General features: G+C 36.4%; 1 protein-coding gene across 1 annotated transcript; it reads right to left on the bottom strand.

The window, feature by feature from the left end:
• LOC117331735 (ubiquinone/menaquinone biosynthesis C-methyltransferase UbiE-like) lies at nucleotides 1-2,018 on the bottom strand. The gene is made up of 2 exons (XM_033890596.1): nucleotides 1,924-2,018; nucleotides 1-772 (listed from the first exon to the last, which is right to left on the bottom strand). Exons 1-2 carry the CDS (start codon nucleotides 2,003-2,005, stop codon nucleotides 219-221), a joined length of 636 nt encoding a protein of 211 aa, XP_033746487.1. The 5' UTR covers nucleotides 2,006-2,018; the 3' UTR covers nucleotides 1-218.
• Between the last annotated feature and the right edge of the window lie 19,713 nt (nucleotides 2,019-21,731).

Raw genomic sequence — 21,731 nt, 5'->3', positions numbered from 1 at the left:
TTACGATGTTTTTAGTTATAACACTTTTCACAGATCACGATATTTTTAGAAACATTTTAATTATACAGGTGTGTGGTGTGCAAAAAACCCTCTTTGTTTGAAGGTCGCTAATAGGAAAATATAATTACAAGTCATTGATGGTTCTTTAATCTGGTGACTGGATAATCCACATACGTACTTCAATCATAGAGTCTCTCCTCCATCTGGCTATTTCTCCTTTACTTCTTCTTACAGATGTAGGCATAGTTGTAGTCGCTGTTTATGAGACATACACGACTCTTGATCTCTAAACCCGGGATACGAAGGAGAAATGCCTCCTTGTTCTCCCAGCCCACGCCATTACCAGAACCACAGTTACACGAGCTGCTCGGAACACACCACCAGGTACTCAGCGTCAGGGCATGTGCCGCCTGTATGTTTCCGACATTATTAAGCGGGTCTCGACTCACCTTTGGATCAACAATGATGATGGTTCCATTTTTCTTGAGCACACTCATAACCTGTTTCATTGCGATTTCTGGGTCCTGAAGGTCATGGAGGACGTCAAACATCAAGATCACATCAAATTTCCCGGCCCACGATTTTGGTAACTCATTGATATTTTGTTTGCTGAAATCAAGGTTACCGACTTGGCCAGATGCCTTATTTGCCTCCTCTATCGCCTTAACGGAAATGTCGCATCCATGAACTACAGACGATGTGAGTTGTTGGGCAAGCGGAATGGTAAGGTCTCCCGTACCACATCCCATATCAAGGACGTTTGTACATTTCTCTGAAACCATAAAATAAAAAAATATATAAAAAAGTCAGTAGGTTTGAAAAGAAAAGAAAAAGTCATTTCCAAATAATGCTGTAGCCACAAGCCTTGTCTTTCCAATCTCATGATATGTGTCTGTACTTATCGTATCACATATTCATGTAGACATGATATAGTAGGGAACGATTGATGTTCAATAAAAGTATAAAATCGGTAGGAAACTCGCTACGCTTATCATACATGTCATCGGTTAGCCAACTTATCATACAGATTATCGGTTAGCCAACTTATCATACAGATTATCGGTTAGCCAACTTATCATACAGATTATCGGTTAGCTAACTTATCATGCAGGTCATCGGTTAGCCAACTTATCATACAGATTATCGGTTAGCCAACTTATGGTAATCGGTTAGCCAACTTATCATACAGGTCATCGGTTAGCCAACTTATCATACAGGTCATCGGTTAGCTAACTTATCATACAGGTCATCGGTTAGCCAACTTATCATACAGATCATCGGTTAGCCAACTTATCATACAGATCATCGGTTAGCCAACTTATCATACAGGTCATCGGTTAGCCAACTTATCATACAGATCATCGGTTAGCCAACTTATCATACAGATGATTCGTAAGCCAACTTGTATTTGCTGTTGAAGTAAAGAGTGTACAAGAACACGGATGATATTTGCACCTTTGATAAAAATGAGATAAAGCAGAGCTAAACAAATGAATTAAACTATATTTCTATTTCACAATCCTAAAACATTATCACTGTTGTTCGCATTCCTAGGAGACGGAAGACATTGAAGACAACAGAATGGCGTTTCTTTGATTGAAATTTGAACGGGTATGATAAAAAAGAAATAGGTAGAGGAGACATTTATAACAAAATGAATGTTGAGATATCCACACTTTCGAGATTTCCACATTTATGACTTTATAATAACTATATACCATGGCATAGATAATTTAAAAAAACATTAATGACAATTCAATCAGATTTGTTCAGCCAATAACACAGATACCGTTAAAACGTTTAGAAAATTAAAACGACACAAGTTTTTATCCAAATCACTCTTATGTTATTCGGAGAGACTTGGCATACCAAAATAAACCTGGGTACTTCATTGTTTTATTTAATCTTTTGTGTTATACAGACCTGAGTGAGCATATATTTGTGCGCAGAGTTCCTTGGCTATCGGGACGTTGTAGAGTGTTCGCAGAGACCTCACATAGTTCATAACGAAAGGGGCATCATCGTGGGAGTAACCTGTAACAAATCCTAGTACAATCTTCACACTTACTGATTACACAAGAACTTCTGAGATGACACTTATATCAGATATACTTAAGGATTATGTTGAATGTACTTTTTAGCTCACATGGCACGAAGGATGTGGTATGGTGTCTGAGGCGGCGTCCGTCGTCCGTCCATCCGTCCGTCAACTTTAAACTACTTCTAGAAAACTATAAGCAAATGAGAACTGATATTTGGCCAGAAGGTTCAGGAATAGTACATTTAAGTTTCCTTCTATGAATGACCTCGACCCTGACCTTTGGGTCACAGGGGTCAAATATGTTAAAACTTCTAGACGTTTCTTTTGATGTTCAAGAAGTCCCAGAGGCCTAATAGTTTGTCATTAGGTACCTAGCACAGGGTGGTATACATTTTCCTTGTATAAATGACCTTGAGCTTTTTTCATGGTCACAGGGGCCAAATACGTTAAAATATTTGCGAAACTCCTTATGTTTTTCGAAAGTTCTTAAACACCCTGGTCACTCATCTTTGACAAGTAGATTCCTGCTATGGAGTGCTATAATATATTCCCACACCTATGACCTTGACCTGTTTTCAAAGTAAAAGAGGTCAGATATGTTAAATAAACAATTATCTTCTTTTCAACTTTTGAGTAACCCTCAACAGAGTCGAGTCTTGTACTTTATAACAAGGGGGTATTATCATGAGAGTAGTCCACAACAGAGTCGAGTCTTGTACTTTATAACAAGGGGGTATAATCATGAGAGTAGTCCACAACAGAGTAGTCATGTACTTTATAACAAGGGGGTATTATCGTGAGAGTAGTCCACAACAGAGTAGTCATGTACTTTATAACAAGGGGGTATTATCGTGAGAGTAGTCCACAACAGAATACAGTCTTGTACTTTATAACAAGGGGGTATTATCGTGAGAGTAGTCCACAACAGAGTAGTCATGTACTTTATAACAAGGGGGTATTATCGTGAGAGTAGTCCACAACAGAGTAGTCATGTACTTTATAACAAGGGGGTATTATCGTGAGAGTAGTCCACAACAGAGTCGAGTCTTGTACTTTATAACAAGGGGGTATTATCGTGAGAGTAGTCCACAACAGAGTAGTCATGTACTTTATAACTATAACAATGGGGGTATTATCGTGAGAGTAGTCCACAACAGAGTAGTCATGTATTTTATAACTATAACAATGGGGGTATTATCGTGAGAGTAGTCCACAACAGAGTCGAGTCTTGTACTTTATAACAAGGGGGTATAATCATGAGAGTAGTCCACAACAGAGTAGTCATGTACTTTATAACTATAACAATGGGGGTATTATCGTGAGAGTAGTCCACAACAGAGTAGTCATGTATTTTATAACTATAACAATGGGGGTATTATCGTGAGAGTATATTGCAAGAAGTCGTAGAACACTTTTTAAATTTTATTTAAAAATACACTTTCTATACCCTTTCCGTACACTGTCTATACATTGTATCTACACTGTCTATAACCTGTCTATACCCTATCTATATACTGTCTATACACTGTCTATACACTGTCTATACCCTGTCTATACACTGTCTATACATTGTATCTACACTGTCTATACCCTGTCTATACCCTATCTATACACTGTCTATACACTGTCTATACATTGTATCTACACTGTCTATACCCTGTCTATACCCTATCTATACACTGTCTATACACTGTCTATACATTGTATCTACACTGTCTATACCCTGTCTATACACTGTCTATACCCTGTCTATACACTGTCTATACATTGTATCTACACTGTCTATACCCTGTCTATACCCTATCTATACACTGTCTATACACTGTCTATACACTGTCTATACCCTGTCTATACCCTGTCTATACACTGTCTATATACTGTCTATACACTGTCTATACCCTGTCTATACACTGTCTATACCCTGTCTATACCCTGTCTATACACTGTCTATACACTGTCTATACCCTGTCTATACCCTGTCTATACACTGTCTATATACTGTCTATACACTGTCTATACCCTGTCTATACACTGTCTATACCCTGTCTATACCCTGTCTATACACTGTCTATACACTGTCTATACCCTGTCTATACCCTGTCTATACACTGTCTATACCCTGTCTATACACTGTCTATACCCTGTCTATACACTGTCTATACACTGTCTATACACTGTCTATACACTTTCTATACCCTTTCCGTACACTGTCTATACATTGTATCTACACTGTCTATACCCTGTCTATACCCTATCTATACACTGTCTATACACTGTCTATACATTGTATCTACACTGTCTATACCCTGTCTATACACTGTCTATACCCTGTCTATACACTGTCTATACATTGTATCTACACTGTCTATACCCTGTCTATACCCTATCTATACACTGTCTATACACTGTCTATACACTGTCTATACCCTGTCTATACCCTGTCTATACACTGTCTATATACTGTCTATACCCTGTCTATACCCTGTCTATACACTGTCTATACCCTGTCTATACCCTGTCTATACACTGTCTATACACTGTCTATACCCTGTCTATACCCTGTCTATACACTGTCTATATACTGTCTATACACTGTCTATACCCTGTCTATACACTGTCTATACCCTGTCTATACCCTGTCTATACACTGTCTATACACTGTCTATACACTGTCTATACCCTGTCTATACCCTATCTATACCCTGTCTATATACTGTCTATACACTGTCTATACCCTGTCTACACACTGTCTACACCCTGTCTATACACTGTCTATACACTGTCTACACACTGTCTACACACTGTCTATACACTGTCTATACCCTGTCTATACACTGTCTATACTCTGTCTATACCCTGTCTATACACTGTCTATACACTGTCTATACCCTGTCTATATACTGTCTATACACTGTCTATACCCTGTCTATACCCTGTCTATACACTGTCTATACATTGTCTATACACTGTCTATACACTGTCTATACCCTGTCTATACCCTGTCTATACCCCGTCTTTACCCTGTCTATACCCTGTCTATACACTGTCTATACCCTGTCTATACACTGTCTATACACTGTCTATACCCTGTCTATACACTGTCTATACCCTGTCTATACACTGTCTATACCCTGTCTATACACTGTCTATACACTGTCTATACACTGTCTATACACTGTTTATACCCTGTCTATACCCTGTCTATAAACTGTCTATACCCTGTCTATATACTGTCTATACCCTGTCTATACCCTGTCTATACCCTGTCTATACACTGTTTATACACTGTTTATACACTGTCTATACCCTGTCTATACACTATCTATACCTTGTTTATACACTGTCTATACCCCGTCTATACCCTGTCTATACCCTGTCTATACACTGTCTATACCCTGTCTATACCCTGTCTATACACTGTCTATACACTGTCTATACACTGTCTATACCCTGTCTATACACTGTCTATACCCTGTCTATACCCTGTCTATATACTATCTATACCCTGTCTATACCCTGTCTATATACTGTCTATATCCTGTCTATACCCTGTCTATACCCTGTCTATACACTGTCTGTACACTGTCTACACACTGTCCAGACACTGTCTATACACTGTCTATATACTGTCTATACACTGTCTATACAGTGTCTATACAGTCTATACCCTGTCTATACACTGTCTATACCCTGTCTATACACTGTCTATATACTGTCTACACACTGTCTATACACTGTCCATACACTGTCTATACACTATCTATACACTGTCTATACACTGTCAATACACTGTCTATACACTGTCTATACCCTGTCCGTACACTGTCCATACACTGTCCATACCCTGTCTATACACTGTCTATACATTGTCCATACCCTGTCTATACACTGTCTATACATTGTCTATACCCTGTCTATACCCCGTCTATACCCTGTCTATACCCTGTCTATACACTGTCTATACACTGTCTATACCCTGTCTATACACTGTCTATACCCTGTCTATACACTGTCTATACCCTGTCTATACACTGTCTATACACTGTCTATACCCTGTCTATACCCTGTCTATACACTGTCTATACACTGTCTATACCCTGTCTATACACTGTCTATACATTGTCTATACACTGTCTATACACTGTCTATACCCTGTCTATACCCTGTCTATACCCCGTCTTTACCCTGTCTATACCCTGTCTATACACTGTCTATACCCTGTCTATACACTGTCTATACACTGTCTATACCCTGTCTATACACTGTCTATACCCTGTCTATACACTGTCTATACCCTGTCTATACACTGTCTATACACTGTCTATACACTGTTTATACCCTGTCTATACCCTGTCTATAAACTGTCTATACCCTGTCTATATACTGTCTATACCCTGTCTATACCCTGTCTATACCCTGTCTATACACTGTTTATACACTGTTTATACACTGTCTATACCCTGTCTATACACTATCTATACCTTGTTTATACACTGTCTATACCCCGTCTATACCCTGTCTATACCCTGTCTATACACTGTCTATACCCTGTCTATACCCTGTCTATACACTGTCTATACACTGTCTATACACTGTCTATACCCTGTCTATACACTGTCTATACCCTGTCTATACCCTGTCTATATACTATCTATACCCTGTCTATACCCTGTCTATATACTGTCTATATCCTGTCTATACCCTGTCTATACCCTGTCTATACACTGTCTGTACACTGTCTACACACTGTCTACACACTGTCTATACACTGTCTATATACTGTCTATACACTGTCTATACAGTGTCTATACAGTCTATACCCTGTCTATACACTGTCTATACCCTGTCTATACACTGTCTATATACTGTCTACACACTGTCTATACACTGTCCATACACTGTCTATACACTATCTATACACTGTCTATACACTGTCAATACACTGTCTATACACTGTCTATACCCTGTCCGTACACTGTCCATACACTGTCCATACCCTGTCTATACACTGTCTATACATTGTCCATACCCTGTCTATACACTGTCTATACATTGTCTATACCCTGTCTATACCCTGTCTATACCCTGTCTATACCCTGTCTATACACTGTCTATACACTGTCTATACCCTGTCTATACACTGTCTATACCCTGTCTATACACTGTCTATACCCTGTCTATACACTGTCTATACACTGTCTATACCCTGTCTATACCCTGTCTATACACTGTCTATACACTGTCCATACACTGTCTATACACCTTCTATACACTGTCAATACACTGTCTATACACTGTCCATACCCTGTCTGTACACTGTCCATACCCTGTCTATACACTGTCTATACATTGTCCATACCATGTCTATACCCTGTCTATACACTGTCTATACCCTGTCTATACCCTGTCTATACCCTGTCTATACCCTGTCTATACACTGTCTATATACTGTCTACACACTGTCTACACACTGTCTATACCCTGTCTATACCCTGTCTATACCCTGTCTATACACTGTCTATACCCTGTCTATACCCTGTCTATACACTGTCTATACCCTGTCTATACCCTGTCTATACCCTGTCTATACACTGTCTATACATTGTCTATACACTGTCTATACCCTGTCTATACCCTGTCTATACACTGTCTATACACTGTCTATACACTGTCTATACCCTGTCTATACCCTGTCTATACCCTGTCTATACACTGTCTATACCCTGTCTATACACTGTCTATACACTGTCTATACCCTGTCTATACACTGTCTATACACTATCTATACCCTGTCTATACCCTGTCTATACACTGTCTATACACTGTATATACACTGTCTATACACTGTCTATACCCTGTCTATACACTGTCTATACACTGTCTATACACTGTCTATACACTGTCTATACACTGTCTATACCCTGTCTATACACTGTATATACTCTGTATATACACTGTCTAAACACTGTCTATACCCTGTCTACACACTGTCTATACACTGTCTACACCCTGTCTATACACTGTCTATGACCTGTCTATACACTGTCTATACCCTGTCTATACACTGTCTATACACTGTCTTTACACTGTCTATACACTGTCTATACCCTGTCTATACCCTGTCTACACACTGTCTATACACTGTCTATACACTGTCTATACACTGTCTATACACTGTCTATACCCTGTCTATACCCTGTCTACACACTGTCTATACACTGTCTACACCCTGTCTATACACTGTCTATACCCTGTCTATACCCTGTCTATACACTGTCTATACCCTGTCTATACTCTGTCTATACCCTGTCTATACCCTGTCTATACACTGTCTATACATTGTCTATACACTGTCTATACCCTGTCTATACCCTGTCTATACATTGTCTATACCCTGTCTATACACTGTCTATATCCTGTCTATACCCTGTCTATACCCTGTCTATACCCTGTCTATACCCTGTCTATACACTGTCTATACCCTGTCTATACACTGTCTATACACTGTCTATACCCTGTCTATACACTGTCTATACACTATCTATACCCTGTCTATACCCTGTCTATACACTGTCTATACACTGTCTATACACTGTATATACACTGTCTATACACTGTCTATACCCTGTCTATACACTGTCTATACACTGTCTATACACTGTCTATACACTGTCTATACCCTGTCTATACACTGTATATACTCTGTATATACACTGTCTAAACACTGTCTATACCCTGTCTACACACTGTCTATACACTGTCTACACCCTGTCTATACACTGTCTATACCCTGTCTATACACTGTCTATACCCTGTCTATACACTGTCTATACACTGTCTTTACACTGTCTATACCCTGTCTATACCCTGTCTATACCCTGTCTACACACTGTCTATACACTGTCTATACACTGTCTATACACTGTCTATACACTGTCTATACCCTGTCTATACCCTGTCTACACACTGTCTATACACTGTCTATACCCTGTCTATACACTGTCTATACCCTGTCTATACCCTGTCTATACACTGTCTATACCCTGTCTATACTCTGTCTATACCCTGTCTATACCCTGTCTATACACTGTCTATACATTGTCTATACACTGTCTATACCCTGTCTATACCCTGTCTATACATTGTCTATACCCTGTCTATACACTGTCTATACCCTGTCTATACCCTGTCTATACATTGTCTATACCCTGTCTATACACTGTCTATACCCTGTCTATACCCTGTCTATACCCTGTCTATACATTGTCTATACCCTGTCTATACCCTGTCTATACCCTGTCTATACCCTGTCTATACACTGTCTATACACTGTCTAAACACTGTCTATACACTGTCTATACACTGTCTATACACTGTCCGTACACTGTCTATATACTGTCTCACCATCACATCCCAATATATCGACATTTTTGTTTCTCAATCCTATTTTCCCATTATGTACCGAAAACTTTCAATCTTTTTTCGCACTTTTGACAAATACCGATATTCTGACATACTCGTGGATATAATTGTGTTATATTCAATGGAAAACCATTCAATATCCTTCATTCATTTGCCTTTTTTCCTCATCAAAACATTATTTTTATTACTGTTGTATATATCTGGTGTTATGCTGATCTACCTACCAGGGCGGCCATTCTCTCCAAAACAATTTTCAAGGGTCGGTGCCACCATTTCGAAAGGTCGGATATATTTTAATTCGCGATCGAGAAATGCCTCTTTGAAGATTTTCCAATCCGGAACTAAGACCTTGCCATCTCTCAATGTCACAACCTCAGACGAGACGTAGGAATTTACCAACTCTTTAAGGTATCTGTTAAAATAAAAGAGTTATATTGATAATGTGGTGGACACACTCGCCATCGTAAACACATGTAACAGTAGAGGGAAAATGCAACGACCAGACCGGGATTCGAACCCGGGACCTTCGAACTCTAGACTCAGTCCAGTCACACTACATTAGATCTTCAGTGTGAGACGTCTCTCGCCATCGTAAACAAAATATTCAATGTATCACTTACACAACATCGTAAACAAAATATTCATTGTATCACGTACGCAACATCGTAAACAAAATATTCAATGTATCACGTAACCTCAACATCATAAACAACATATTCAATGTATCACTTACAGACTACATTACAAACAACATATTCAATTTATCAGGTAGACACAACATCATAAACGAAATATTTAATTTATCAGGTAGACACAACATCATTTTTGCTATCACACGATGAAGTTTTGATCAATCAGGCTTCCGTATTCCGATAAGCAACGTTTTACTGCAGGTTCGGCTTATTGTTCAACCGAGAATCGTGAAACTTCGAATTTTAGTAATATTGATAAGGGTTGTAGTCGTATTGTGATACTGTACAGGAAATTAACGGTATGTGTATTTTGAAGAACTCAAAGCAGTTTTTGGTCTATCTTGATCATTTATCAGGTACACACAAGTCGTCCAAGAGAGGAGTGCGGTTTGCTACCAAAGACTTTTAGGTATCATTTTCCAGTCTAAAAACTCCTCGATACAAATATCTATAATGGATTACAATTATATGAAAACTTATTAAAACTGATCAATCGATAAACTTGAAAACGATAGAACATCCTCGAGAAAGTCAGAGTAAATACTGCTCCACCATTAGGTTATATCGTACATACAGTGAGTATCAGTGCTGTCATTATATTGTATAGTGTGGTATTGTGGAGAAGGATTTACTAACTTGTGATAACTCGCACCTAATCCAATTGTAACATTTATGACAATAGAATATGTTTGAATCAGTGATACCTCGAATTAAAACATGAAACATATCTCATTGTTATACGGTATATATTTAGAGCAACAAAAGCAGAAAGCGAAAGAAAACAAAGCAATACCCCCCCCCCCCCCCCCCCCCCCCCCCCCCCCCCCGCCATAAATAAAAATAAATAGATAAAACATAAAAGCTACTACTGGAGTATTTTGGCTTGTGAACCAACCCAGAGTAAATCCACAACACAAACACAAGACCCATTTCCGGAATTGTTTATTTCTAGCAGAGACAACTGGGAAATATCTGGAGTCAAATAAGAAGCAGGTATTGGATAAGATTGGCAAAGAAATAAATGATAAAAGATTAATATATCGGTTATATAACGAAAACGTAATTCTAACTCAAAATCGATACAACGAGGAGAAGATATGAACATGGAGACATTAAAGTACAAAGACAATAACATAAACACATTCATCATGTTGTCACTTGTCTATTAAGGAACAAACAATTAAAAAAAAAAAAAAAATGAAAATCGATATTATGCTTACTGTTCCTTCAAATGTGATTCCCTGGCCAATGTCCCGATGTCGCACGGTCGGCCAAGTGCTTGCATGGTCTCAAAGAGGTTCACGCGTTTACCGAGGCGAACGCCCGATTGCAGTACGGGGTTAGCTAAGACTCGACTCAAACACTTCTTGTACTTAGCTGGATTCATTTTGACGTTGCAGGTCAGTTTCCAGATCTATAAAAATCGAACAGCGACATTTGATAATATTTAGAGTGGTTGCATATATCAAACAGTAACGGTGTTCAATGTTATGATGTAGACTATAATTATAATTGGCAACAGTGTTCAATGGTATGTTGTATACTACTATTATAATTGGTAACAGTGTTCAATGTTATGTTGTATACTATTATTATAATTGTCAACAGCATTCAAAGTTATGTTGTAGACTACTATTATAATTGGTCACGGTGTTCAAAGTTATGTTGTGAACTACTATTATAATTGGCAACAGTGTTCAATGTTATGTTGTATACTACTATCATAATTGGCAACAGTGTTCAATGTTATGTTGTATACTACTATTATAATTGGTAACAGTGTTCAGTGTTATGTTGTATACTACTATCATAATTGGCAACAGTGTTCAATGTTATGTTGTATACTACTATCATAATTGGCAACAGTGTTCAATGTTATGTTGTATACTACTATTATAATTGGTAACAGTGTTCAGTGTTATGCCGAAGACAACGATTATAATTGGTAACGGTGTTGATTATTTTGCTGTAGACTAAAATAATCAGAAACGTTCTTCAATGTTATATGGTTGACTACAATTAAAATTGGTAACATCGATCAATGTTACATTGGAAACAACAGATACATGTATAATAGAAAGATTGTGTGATTTTATGCTCGAAAATTCTACAATAGTTGCGATAACAATTCAGTGATATGAAATGTAAAATGTTGTCAGTAGATACTAGGATTTTGTCCTGGCTTGATTCGTACCTATTTAATTTGTTGTCAACTGTGCAATTCCTAGCATGTTTGTGAATGTTAAAGATTTTACGACAGTATAGGTAATGTGTAAATGAATTTCAAACGAAACCTTCTACATACATACTTCACGATGTGTTCAATGGTAAGCGATATTATCATCACATACTAAAGTTGTTAGCAATGGTTTATATATATATATATTTAAAATGATTAACGCTGTTTTCAGTTTTACATTTATCGAAGGTTAAACTCAATATATACGTTCTGCAGTCTTATAAATAAATAAGTTTCCCACCTCTACACATCAGAAACCTAACCATATACTTACAGGGTTCTATCTGGTTCTATCTGTCTGTTCTATAGGTTCTTCTCTCGTTTGTCCTATCAAATATCTGGAACTGCCCCCCCCCCCCCCCCCCCCCCCCCCTCCCCAGTATTATAATTACTATATACTGAGTATTGAAACAAAGTCCTGTATGTCTTTGGGTTCCTTTTCGTGTTATACACCGAGTAACAGTTCTTCAGCCATGTTGAAAGTTCTAAATCATGCTTCCATACTGAGTATTGACACCAAGTCTTGTATGAGAAAGGTACTTTCTGACATTTCCTTATATCGACTACTTCTTTTTTTCGAATCTAATGTTCGTCTTAGATTGAACACTGTACCTAATCCTATAATTACCGAATGCTCTATACTTACCTAATGTGGACTATACGTTCAGGTTTACGATATTCAATACTATTATTTTTATTACATACTTACCTGATGCTATCTTCTGTCCTTCTATGAGTTTCGTGTACCAGGGATGTTACACAGGTATATATACCAGGTTTTCCTCATTGTCACCGGAAAATATCATGTTGGAATTACAATATTTTCCGTCAACAGGAAATCAGGTCATCGGAGTACAAGTACAATAACATAGCCTATAACCATTTGCAACTACACAATTATGTGATTGTTTCCATTGTTCTAAATGTGTATTAAAGTGTAATTATGACTAACTTCCGAGATAGAAGAAAAAATGAAAGAAATCTTTCTGTCATTGAGTGCAGGTTGTCGTCCTCAAGATATGTCAATGAGTACCATTGCAACTGCAGCTTTATGACTCTTATCGTTCTCTTACAACTGTTATCGTTCTCTTACAACTGTTATCCTTCTCTTACAACTGTTATCCTTCTCTTACAACTGTTATCGTTCTCTTACAACTGTTATCGTTCTCTTACAACTGTTATCCTCCTCTTACAACTGTTATCGTTCTCTTACAACTGTTATCGGTCTCTTACAACTGTTATCGTTCTCTTACAACTGTTATCCTTCTCTTACAACTGTTATCCTTCTCTTACAACTGTTATCCTTCTCTTACAACTGTTAACCTTCTCTTACAACTGTTATCCTTCTCTTACAACTGTTATCCTTCTCTTACAACTGTTAACCTTCTCTTACAACTGTTATCGTTCTCTTACAACTGTTATCCTTCTCTTACAATTGTTATCCTCCTCTTACAACTGTTATCGGTCTCTTACAACTGTTATCCTTCTCTTACAACTGTTATCCGTCTCTTACAATTGTTATCCTCCTCTTACAACTGTTAACATTCTCTTACAACTGTTAATCTTCTCTTACAACTGTTATCGTTCTCTTACAACTGTTAACATTCTCTTACAACTGTTATCATTCTCTTACAACTGTTATCGTTCTCTTACAACTGTTATCGTTCTCTTACAACTGTTATCCTTCTCTTACAACTGTTAACCTTCTCTTACAACTGTTATCGTTCTCTTACAACTGTTATCATTCTCTTACAACTGTTATCCTCCCCTTACAACTGTTAACCTTCTCTTACAATTGTTATCCTTCTCTTACAACTGTTATCCTTCTCTTACAATTGTTATCATTCTCTTACAACTGTTAACCTTCTCCTACAACTATTATCGTTCTCTTACAACTGTTATCCTTCTCTTACAACTGTTAACCTTCTCTTACAATTGTTATCGGTCTCCTACACTGTTAACCTTCTCTTACAATTGTTATCGGTCTCCTTCAACTGTTATCCTTCAAGCTTTAGATAGGGAGGTGCAATAGTCTCGTTATCAAATGACGTTTATAGTGTTCAATATTGAAATTCAAAAGAACGTCCAATATATAGGTATTCTGAAACATGTGACTATTGAAATAAATGAAAACATGACCGGCATGTTATGACACACGGCGGGGACTCATGGCCATTACTCGTGTTTACCACTTGCTATACCAAAGGGTTGTATAAAACAGAGAAGATATCAGTACACTGCAATCAAATTTAGAGTTATAAATTAGAAGACTGAATTGTCTCTCCCCCCCCCCCCCCCCCCCCCCCCCCAAAAAAAAACCCACACCCCACAATAGGTATATAGAATCTATAAATACCTCAGTTAAGTATCAGTACAATACATCTCGGATTAAGCCTTTGTAAAATTGGTGACTATAAACTTACATTAAGCCTGACAGTCCCGTGGGAACGAAGTGGTTATGTGAAGTGAAATGGCCTGATTTTTGGATTAACACGTCTCTATGGTTTCAGGTCACGTAATTCAATAATAGAAATGTCGGTATTCTCTATTGTCCTCTACCACTATCGATATTTCTCATGGACAACGGAAAGAATCGGTATCTTGAAAAAAGATATTTGGTGTTCGATATTAGCATCAGGGAATATTATGACTTTTCAAAACTTTAAATGATTGTACAAAAGATACACAAATATCACCTCGAAATATAGTGATATTGTTTATAATGAATATCACCTCCAATATAGTGGTATCGTTTATAGTGAATATCACCTCCAATATAGTGATATTGTTTATAGTGAATATCACCTCCAATATAGTGATATCGTTTATAGTGAATATCACCTCCAATATAGTGATATCGTTTATAGTGAATATCACCTCCAATATAGTGATATCGTTTATAGTGAATATCACCTCCAATATAGTGGTATCGTTTATAGTGAATATCACCTCCAATATAGTGGTATCGTTTATAGTGAATATCACCTCGAAATATAGTGATATTGTTTATAGTGAATATCACCTTCAATATAGTGATATTGTTTATAGTGAATATCACCTTCAATATAGTGATATTGTTTATAGTGAATATCACCTTCAATATAGTGATATTGTTTATAGTGAATATCACCTCCAATATAGTGATATTGTTTATAGTGAATATCACCTTCAATATAGTGATATTGTTTATAGTGAATATCACCTTCAATATAGTGATATTGTTTATAGTGAATATCACCTTTAATATAGTGATATTGTTTAGTGATATTGTTTATAGTGAATATCAACACCAAATATAGTGATATTGCTTAAAGTGATAATGTCTTGTCTTTTAGGACTCATCTGTGATGTTAGGTGTGGAACCGAGAAGGAAAGTTGGGTGAATCTATATATAAACGTATATTCAATCAATTATCATCAGTGTCCATATGACTGTTATAGTTATACAGAGAGCGTAGTTTATCTATGGTATTGACGGGGTATATAAAACAAGGTTAGGTCAGGATATTTTTCTTTTATGTATGAAATGTACAACAATAATCAAAATATTCACTAATGATATGTCTTTTTACATTGTTGTTGGTGTACTGTAGCTGTTGTCGTTTATTGTTGTAGTTGTTGTTGTAGTAGTTGTTTGTAGCTTTTGTTGTTGTTAATTCTTTGAACCACTAACAACTATAACAGTAAATATGGCCGTAAACGCCGGTTATATAGGTAAAGTAAGCTTCTTCACATTTCATTATTATTTTTGGCTATGTCACGAGATTCGTGTTTATTTTCGGTCTTTGGCTATGTCACAAGATTCATATTTATTTTCGGTATTTGGCTATGTCACAAAATTCATTTTTTATTTCGGTATTTTGCTATGTCACGAGATTCATGTTTATTTTCGGTATTTGGCTATGTCACAAGATTCATGTTTATTTTCGGTATTTTGCTATGTCACAAGATTCATGTTTATTTTCAGTATTTGGCTATGTCACTAGATTCACATTTATTTTCAGTATTTGGCTATGTCACAAGATTCATATTTATTTTCAGTATTTGGCTATGTCACTAGATTGATATTTATTTTCGGTATTTTGCTATGTCAATAGATTCACAGTTATTTTCGGTATTTGGCTTTATTATTTTTATGGCTTGTTACCCCACTTCTGATTAGTCAGGAGTGCATCACGTCTCGGTTATAAATACTGATATTGACTTGGAGCGCGTGAAAAATATATATTGACTTAGGGCGCGTGCAAGTCTAGGCGTCTCATTCGAATGCGCCTTCGCGTCCGCATCTGTTTCATCATGGCGGCCTCAGCAGACGGTAAGCGATTTCCAACGTTGTCGGAAACAGAAATCCAAAAATTACGATTCTGTTGCTGCGAATACCAGTAAAGCTACCGAGACAGCCGTAAACTATTTTCGTCAATATTTAAAGGACAAAGATATCCAAATAGACTTTGAAACATTTTCAAATCAACGACTTGAAATTTTATTTGGAGCTTCGAAACAGAAAAAGGAGAATTAAACAAAAAGTCCACTTTGATCGCATACAGACATGGTATTCAACGACACCTGGAGAGTGAGGGCCGGACTGTTGATATTTGTAAAGGTGATGAGTTTAAGCTTTCTTCCAAGTGTTTCAAATCAATGTCTTGAAATAAAAAGGCAGGGTGTAGGAAGTGTTGATCTCCATCCATCCATTGACGATGACGACATGGAACGCGCCTTATATCTGTTTTATTATTATTGTTATTTTGTGTGTGTGGATGGGATGGGGGGTTCGGTAATTGGCTTTGTCATGAGATTTATATTTATTTTCGATATCTTGCTATATCAATAGATTCATGTTTGTTTTCGGTATCTTACTATATCAATAGATTCGTGTTTATTTTCGGTATTTGGCTATGTCAATAGATTCATTTATAAGTCATATCGTTTGTGTGTTTACTGTACAGTCAATAGATGGTGCCACTATTGAACACCAAGGGTGAACAGCCTCATATTAAACTAAATCCATGAAACCACATGCAAAGTTATAAACAAAAAAGTTTTCGGATCTGTAACGTATTATCGGCGACACCCGTCATGTAAACCTCGGTCAAACACGTGCTATAAACGGGTAAAAGTGAGAACCTGGATGATTAATAAATACAGGAAAAATGAAAACATTAGACATGTATTACTGACATATAAATCAGGAACTTGTTAGATTATACCATAGAAATGATTCATACAAATATACAGTATATATAGCTTGCTCTTCTTGCTTTCCAAATAAAGAGACAGCTGCACGCATATCTGTATTGCGCGATATATAAATCATTATTTGATGGATGAGTGATTCTTATATTTTAACAACGTAATGTTTTACCAGTATGTGACCTTTATTGACAACACAAATCATAAAAAATAACTATTAACTTTTTGCGAAATGGTCACTCTTTTATTATTAATGTTTCAGCTGAAACTACTCCTATACGTATATGAGGTCTTATTCCACCTGATTACATTGGTGGATATTGCGACCTCATATCCCCTCAGCGTGTTTTTCTTGTAGCTGCCAGCGCCCTGATTCTGGGGCGCGACAAAAAAGTGTCATAAACCATCTAAAACAATAATTCATGTTAACAAATATGTGTACGCTTACTTGTTGATGAAGTATCAATCCATTTATGCACAAACTGTTGATGGACACCTCTTAAATATAATTATATCCACAATAATTCACTTGCAACCTACTGTGTTCAAATACTGGGTCACTAAAACAACTTTGCTGTTCCGGTTATTATAAAATACGGAATACAAATAAAACGGAAAGCGTAACGTAATATTTTCACAGCGTTTCGTTTGTTTCGTCTATTTCAACTCCAAATTTGGATAAACCGGAAATAACCTCGAGAGGTCACAATCAAAACAAGTATGGCGGTATATACAAATGGGACCTACGCTTAAACGACAAAAGAGGCTAATAATCACTGGTCTTGGATATAGATATGGACACACGTTGTGTAACTTTGTGTATTTATGATAGATAAATAGAATAAGGTAGGTCAGATCATATGAAATGTGAGTAAAGATAACTTTTAAACGACTTTAATTAGGTGGGTCACAGCAACAGGTTTTATGTGCGGTGGTGATTAGAGGTTACATGACAGCCTGTCAAAAGTTTCCTGTCGTGTAAACCTCTAATATTATTGGAGTAAGCTGAAACATGTTCAGATTGTTGATCCTAGAAGAATTTGAGTAGAGTTACCTCCCGTTGCACATAGTCAAACGTTCACTGTTGAAAAATTGATATATTGATGCATAACACAATGTTTCACTAGACGTTGGACAATGTTCCATATACAGTTTTAAAAGACAATCTTCAATGCAAAGTTGTGCTAGACATACTTCATAAAAAGTTACACTAGACGCTGGACATTGCATGTTCCATACAACGTTAAACTGAACACTGAACAATAATTTATATAAATTACACTGGACGCTGAAAAATGATTTATACAAGTTAAACTGGACGCTGAACAATAATTTATACCAGTTACACTGGACGCTGAATAATGATTTATACAAGTTATACTGGACGCTGAATAATGATTTATACAAGTTACACTGGACGCTGAATAATGATTTATACAAGTTACACTGGACGCTGAATATTTAGCTTATACAAGTTACACTGGACCCAGAATAATGATTTATACAAGTTACACTGGACGCCGAATAATGATTTAAACAAGTTACACTGGACGCTGAATAATGATTTATACAAGTTACACTGGACGCTGAATAATGATTTATACAAGTTACACTGGACCCAGAATAATGATTTATACAAGTTACACTGGACGCCGAATAATGATTTATACAAGTTACACTGGACGCTGAATATTTAGCTTATACAAGTTACACTGGACGCCGAATAATGATTTATACAAGTTACACTGGACGCCGAATAATGATTTATACAAGTTACACTGGACGCTGAATAATGATTTATACAAGTTACACTGGACGCCGAATAATGATTTATATAAGTTACACTGGACGCTGAATAATGATTTTAACAAGTTACACTGGACGCTGAATAATGATTTATACAAGTTACACTGAAAACTGAACAATGATTTATACCAGTAACACTGGACGCTGAATAATGATTTATACAAGTTATACTGGACGCTGAATAATGATTTATACAAGTTACACTGGACGCTGAATAATGATTTATACAAGTTACACTGAAAACTGAATAATGATTTATACAAGTTACACTGGACGCCGAATAATGATTTATACAAGTTACACTGGACGCTGAATATTTAGTTGATACAAGTTACACTGGACGCCGAATAATGATTTATACAAGTTACACTGGACGCCGAATAATGATTTATACAAGTTACACTGGACGCTGAATAATGATTTATGCAAGTTACACTGGACGCTGAATAATGATTGATACAAAGTTACACTGGACGCTGAATAATGATTTATACAAGTTACACTGAAAACTGAACAATGAATTATACCAGTTACACTGGACGCTGAATAATGATTTATACAAGTTACACTGGACGCTGAATAATGATTTATACAAGTTACACTGGACGCCGAATAATGATTTATACAAGTTACACTGGACGCTGAATAATGATTTATACAACTTACACTGAAAACTGAACAATGATTTATACCAGTAACACTGGACGCTGAATAATGATTTATACAAGTTACACTCGACGCTGAATAATGATTTATACAAGTTACACTGGACGCTGAATATTTAGCTTATACAAGTTACACTGGACGCCGAATAATGATTTATACAAGTTACACTGGACCCCGAATAATGATTTAAACAAGTTACACTGGACGCTGAATAATGATTTATACAAGTTACACTGAAAACTGAACAATGATTTATAACAGTAACACTGGACGCTGACAAATGATTTATACAAGTTATACTGGATGCTGAATAATGATTTATACAAGTTACACTGAAAACTGAACAATGATTTATACAAGTTACACTGAAAACTGAATAATGATTTATACAAGTTACACTGGACGCTGAATAATGATTTAAACAAGTTACACTGAACGCTGAATAATGATTTATACAAGTTACACTGGACCCAGAATAATGATTTATACAAGTTACACTGGACGCCGAATAATGATTTATACAAGTTACACTGAAAACTGAACAATGATTTATACCAGTAACACTGGACGCTGAATAATGATTTATACAAGTTACACTGGACGCTGACAAATGATTTATACAAGTTACACTGGACGCTGAATAATGATTTATACAAGTTAACTGGACGCTGAATAATGATTTATACAAGTTATACTCGACGCTGAATAATGATTTATACAAGTTACACTGGACGCTGAATAATGATTTATACAAGTTACACTGGACGCTGAATAATGATTTATACAAGTTACACTGGACGCTGAATATTTAGCTTATACAAGTTACACTGGACCCAGAATAATGATTTATACAAGTTACACTGGACGCTGAATAATGATTTAAACAAGTTACACTGAACGCTGAATAATGATTTATACAAGTTACACTGGACGCCGAATAATGATTTATACAAGTTACACTGGACGCCGAATAATGATTTATACAAGTTACACTGGACGCTGAATATTTAGCTTATACAAGTTACACTGGACGCCGAATAATGATTTATACAAGTTACACTGAAAACTGAACAATGATTTATACCAGTAACACTGGACGCTGAATAATGATTTATACAAGTTACACTGGACGCTGACAAATGATTTATACAAGTTACACTGGACGCTGAATAATGATTTATACAAGTTAACTGGACGCTGAATAATGATTTATACAAGTTATACTCGACGCTGAATAATGATTTATACAAGTTAACTGGACGCTGAATAATGATTTATACAAGTTACACTGGACGCTGAATAACGATTTATACAAGTTACACTGGACGCTGAATATTTAGCTGATACAAGTTACACTGGACGCTGAATAATGATTTATACAAGTTACACTGAAAACTGAATAATGATTTATACAAGTTACACTGGACGCCGAATAATGATTTATACAAGTTACACTGGACGCTGAATATTTAGTTGATACAAGTTACACTGGACGCCGAATAATGATTTATACAAGTTACACTGGACGCCGAATAATGATTTATACAAGTTACACTGGACGCTGAATAATGATTTATGCAAGTTACACTGGACGCTGAATAATGATTGATACAAAGTTACACTGGACGCTGAATAATGATTTATACAAGTTACACTGAAAACTGAACAATGA

This window comes from Pecten maximus, chromosome 7 (genome assembly GCF_902652985.1).
Source record: "Pecten maximus chromosome 7, xPecMax1.1, whole genome shotgun sequence".
In the NCBI taxonomy this organism is placed as follows: domain Eukaryota; kingdom Metazoa; phylum Mollusca; class Bivalvia; order Pectinida; family Pectinidae; genus Pecten; species Pecten maximus.
This window is presented reverse-complemented; position numbering and strand designations above follow the sequence as displayed.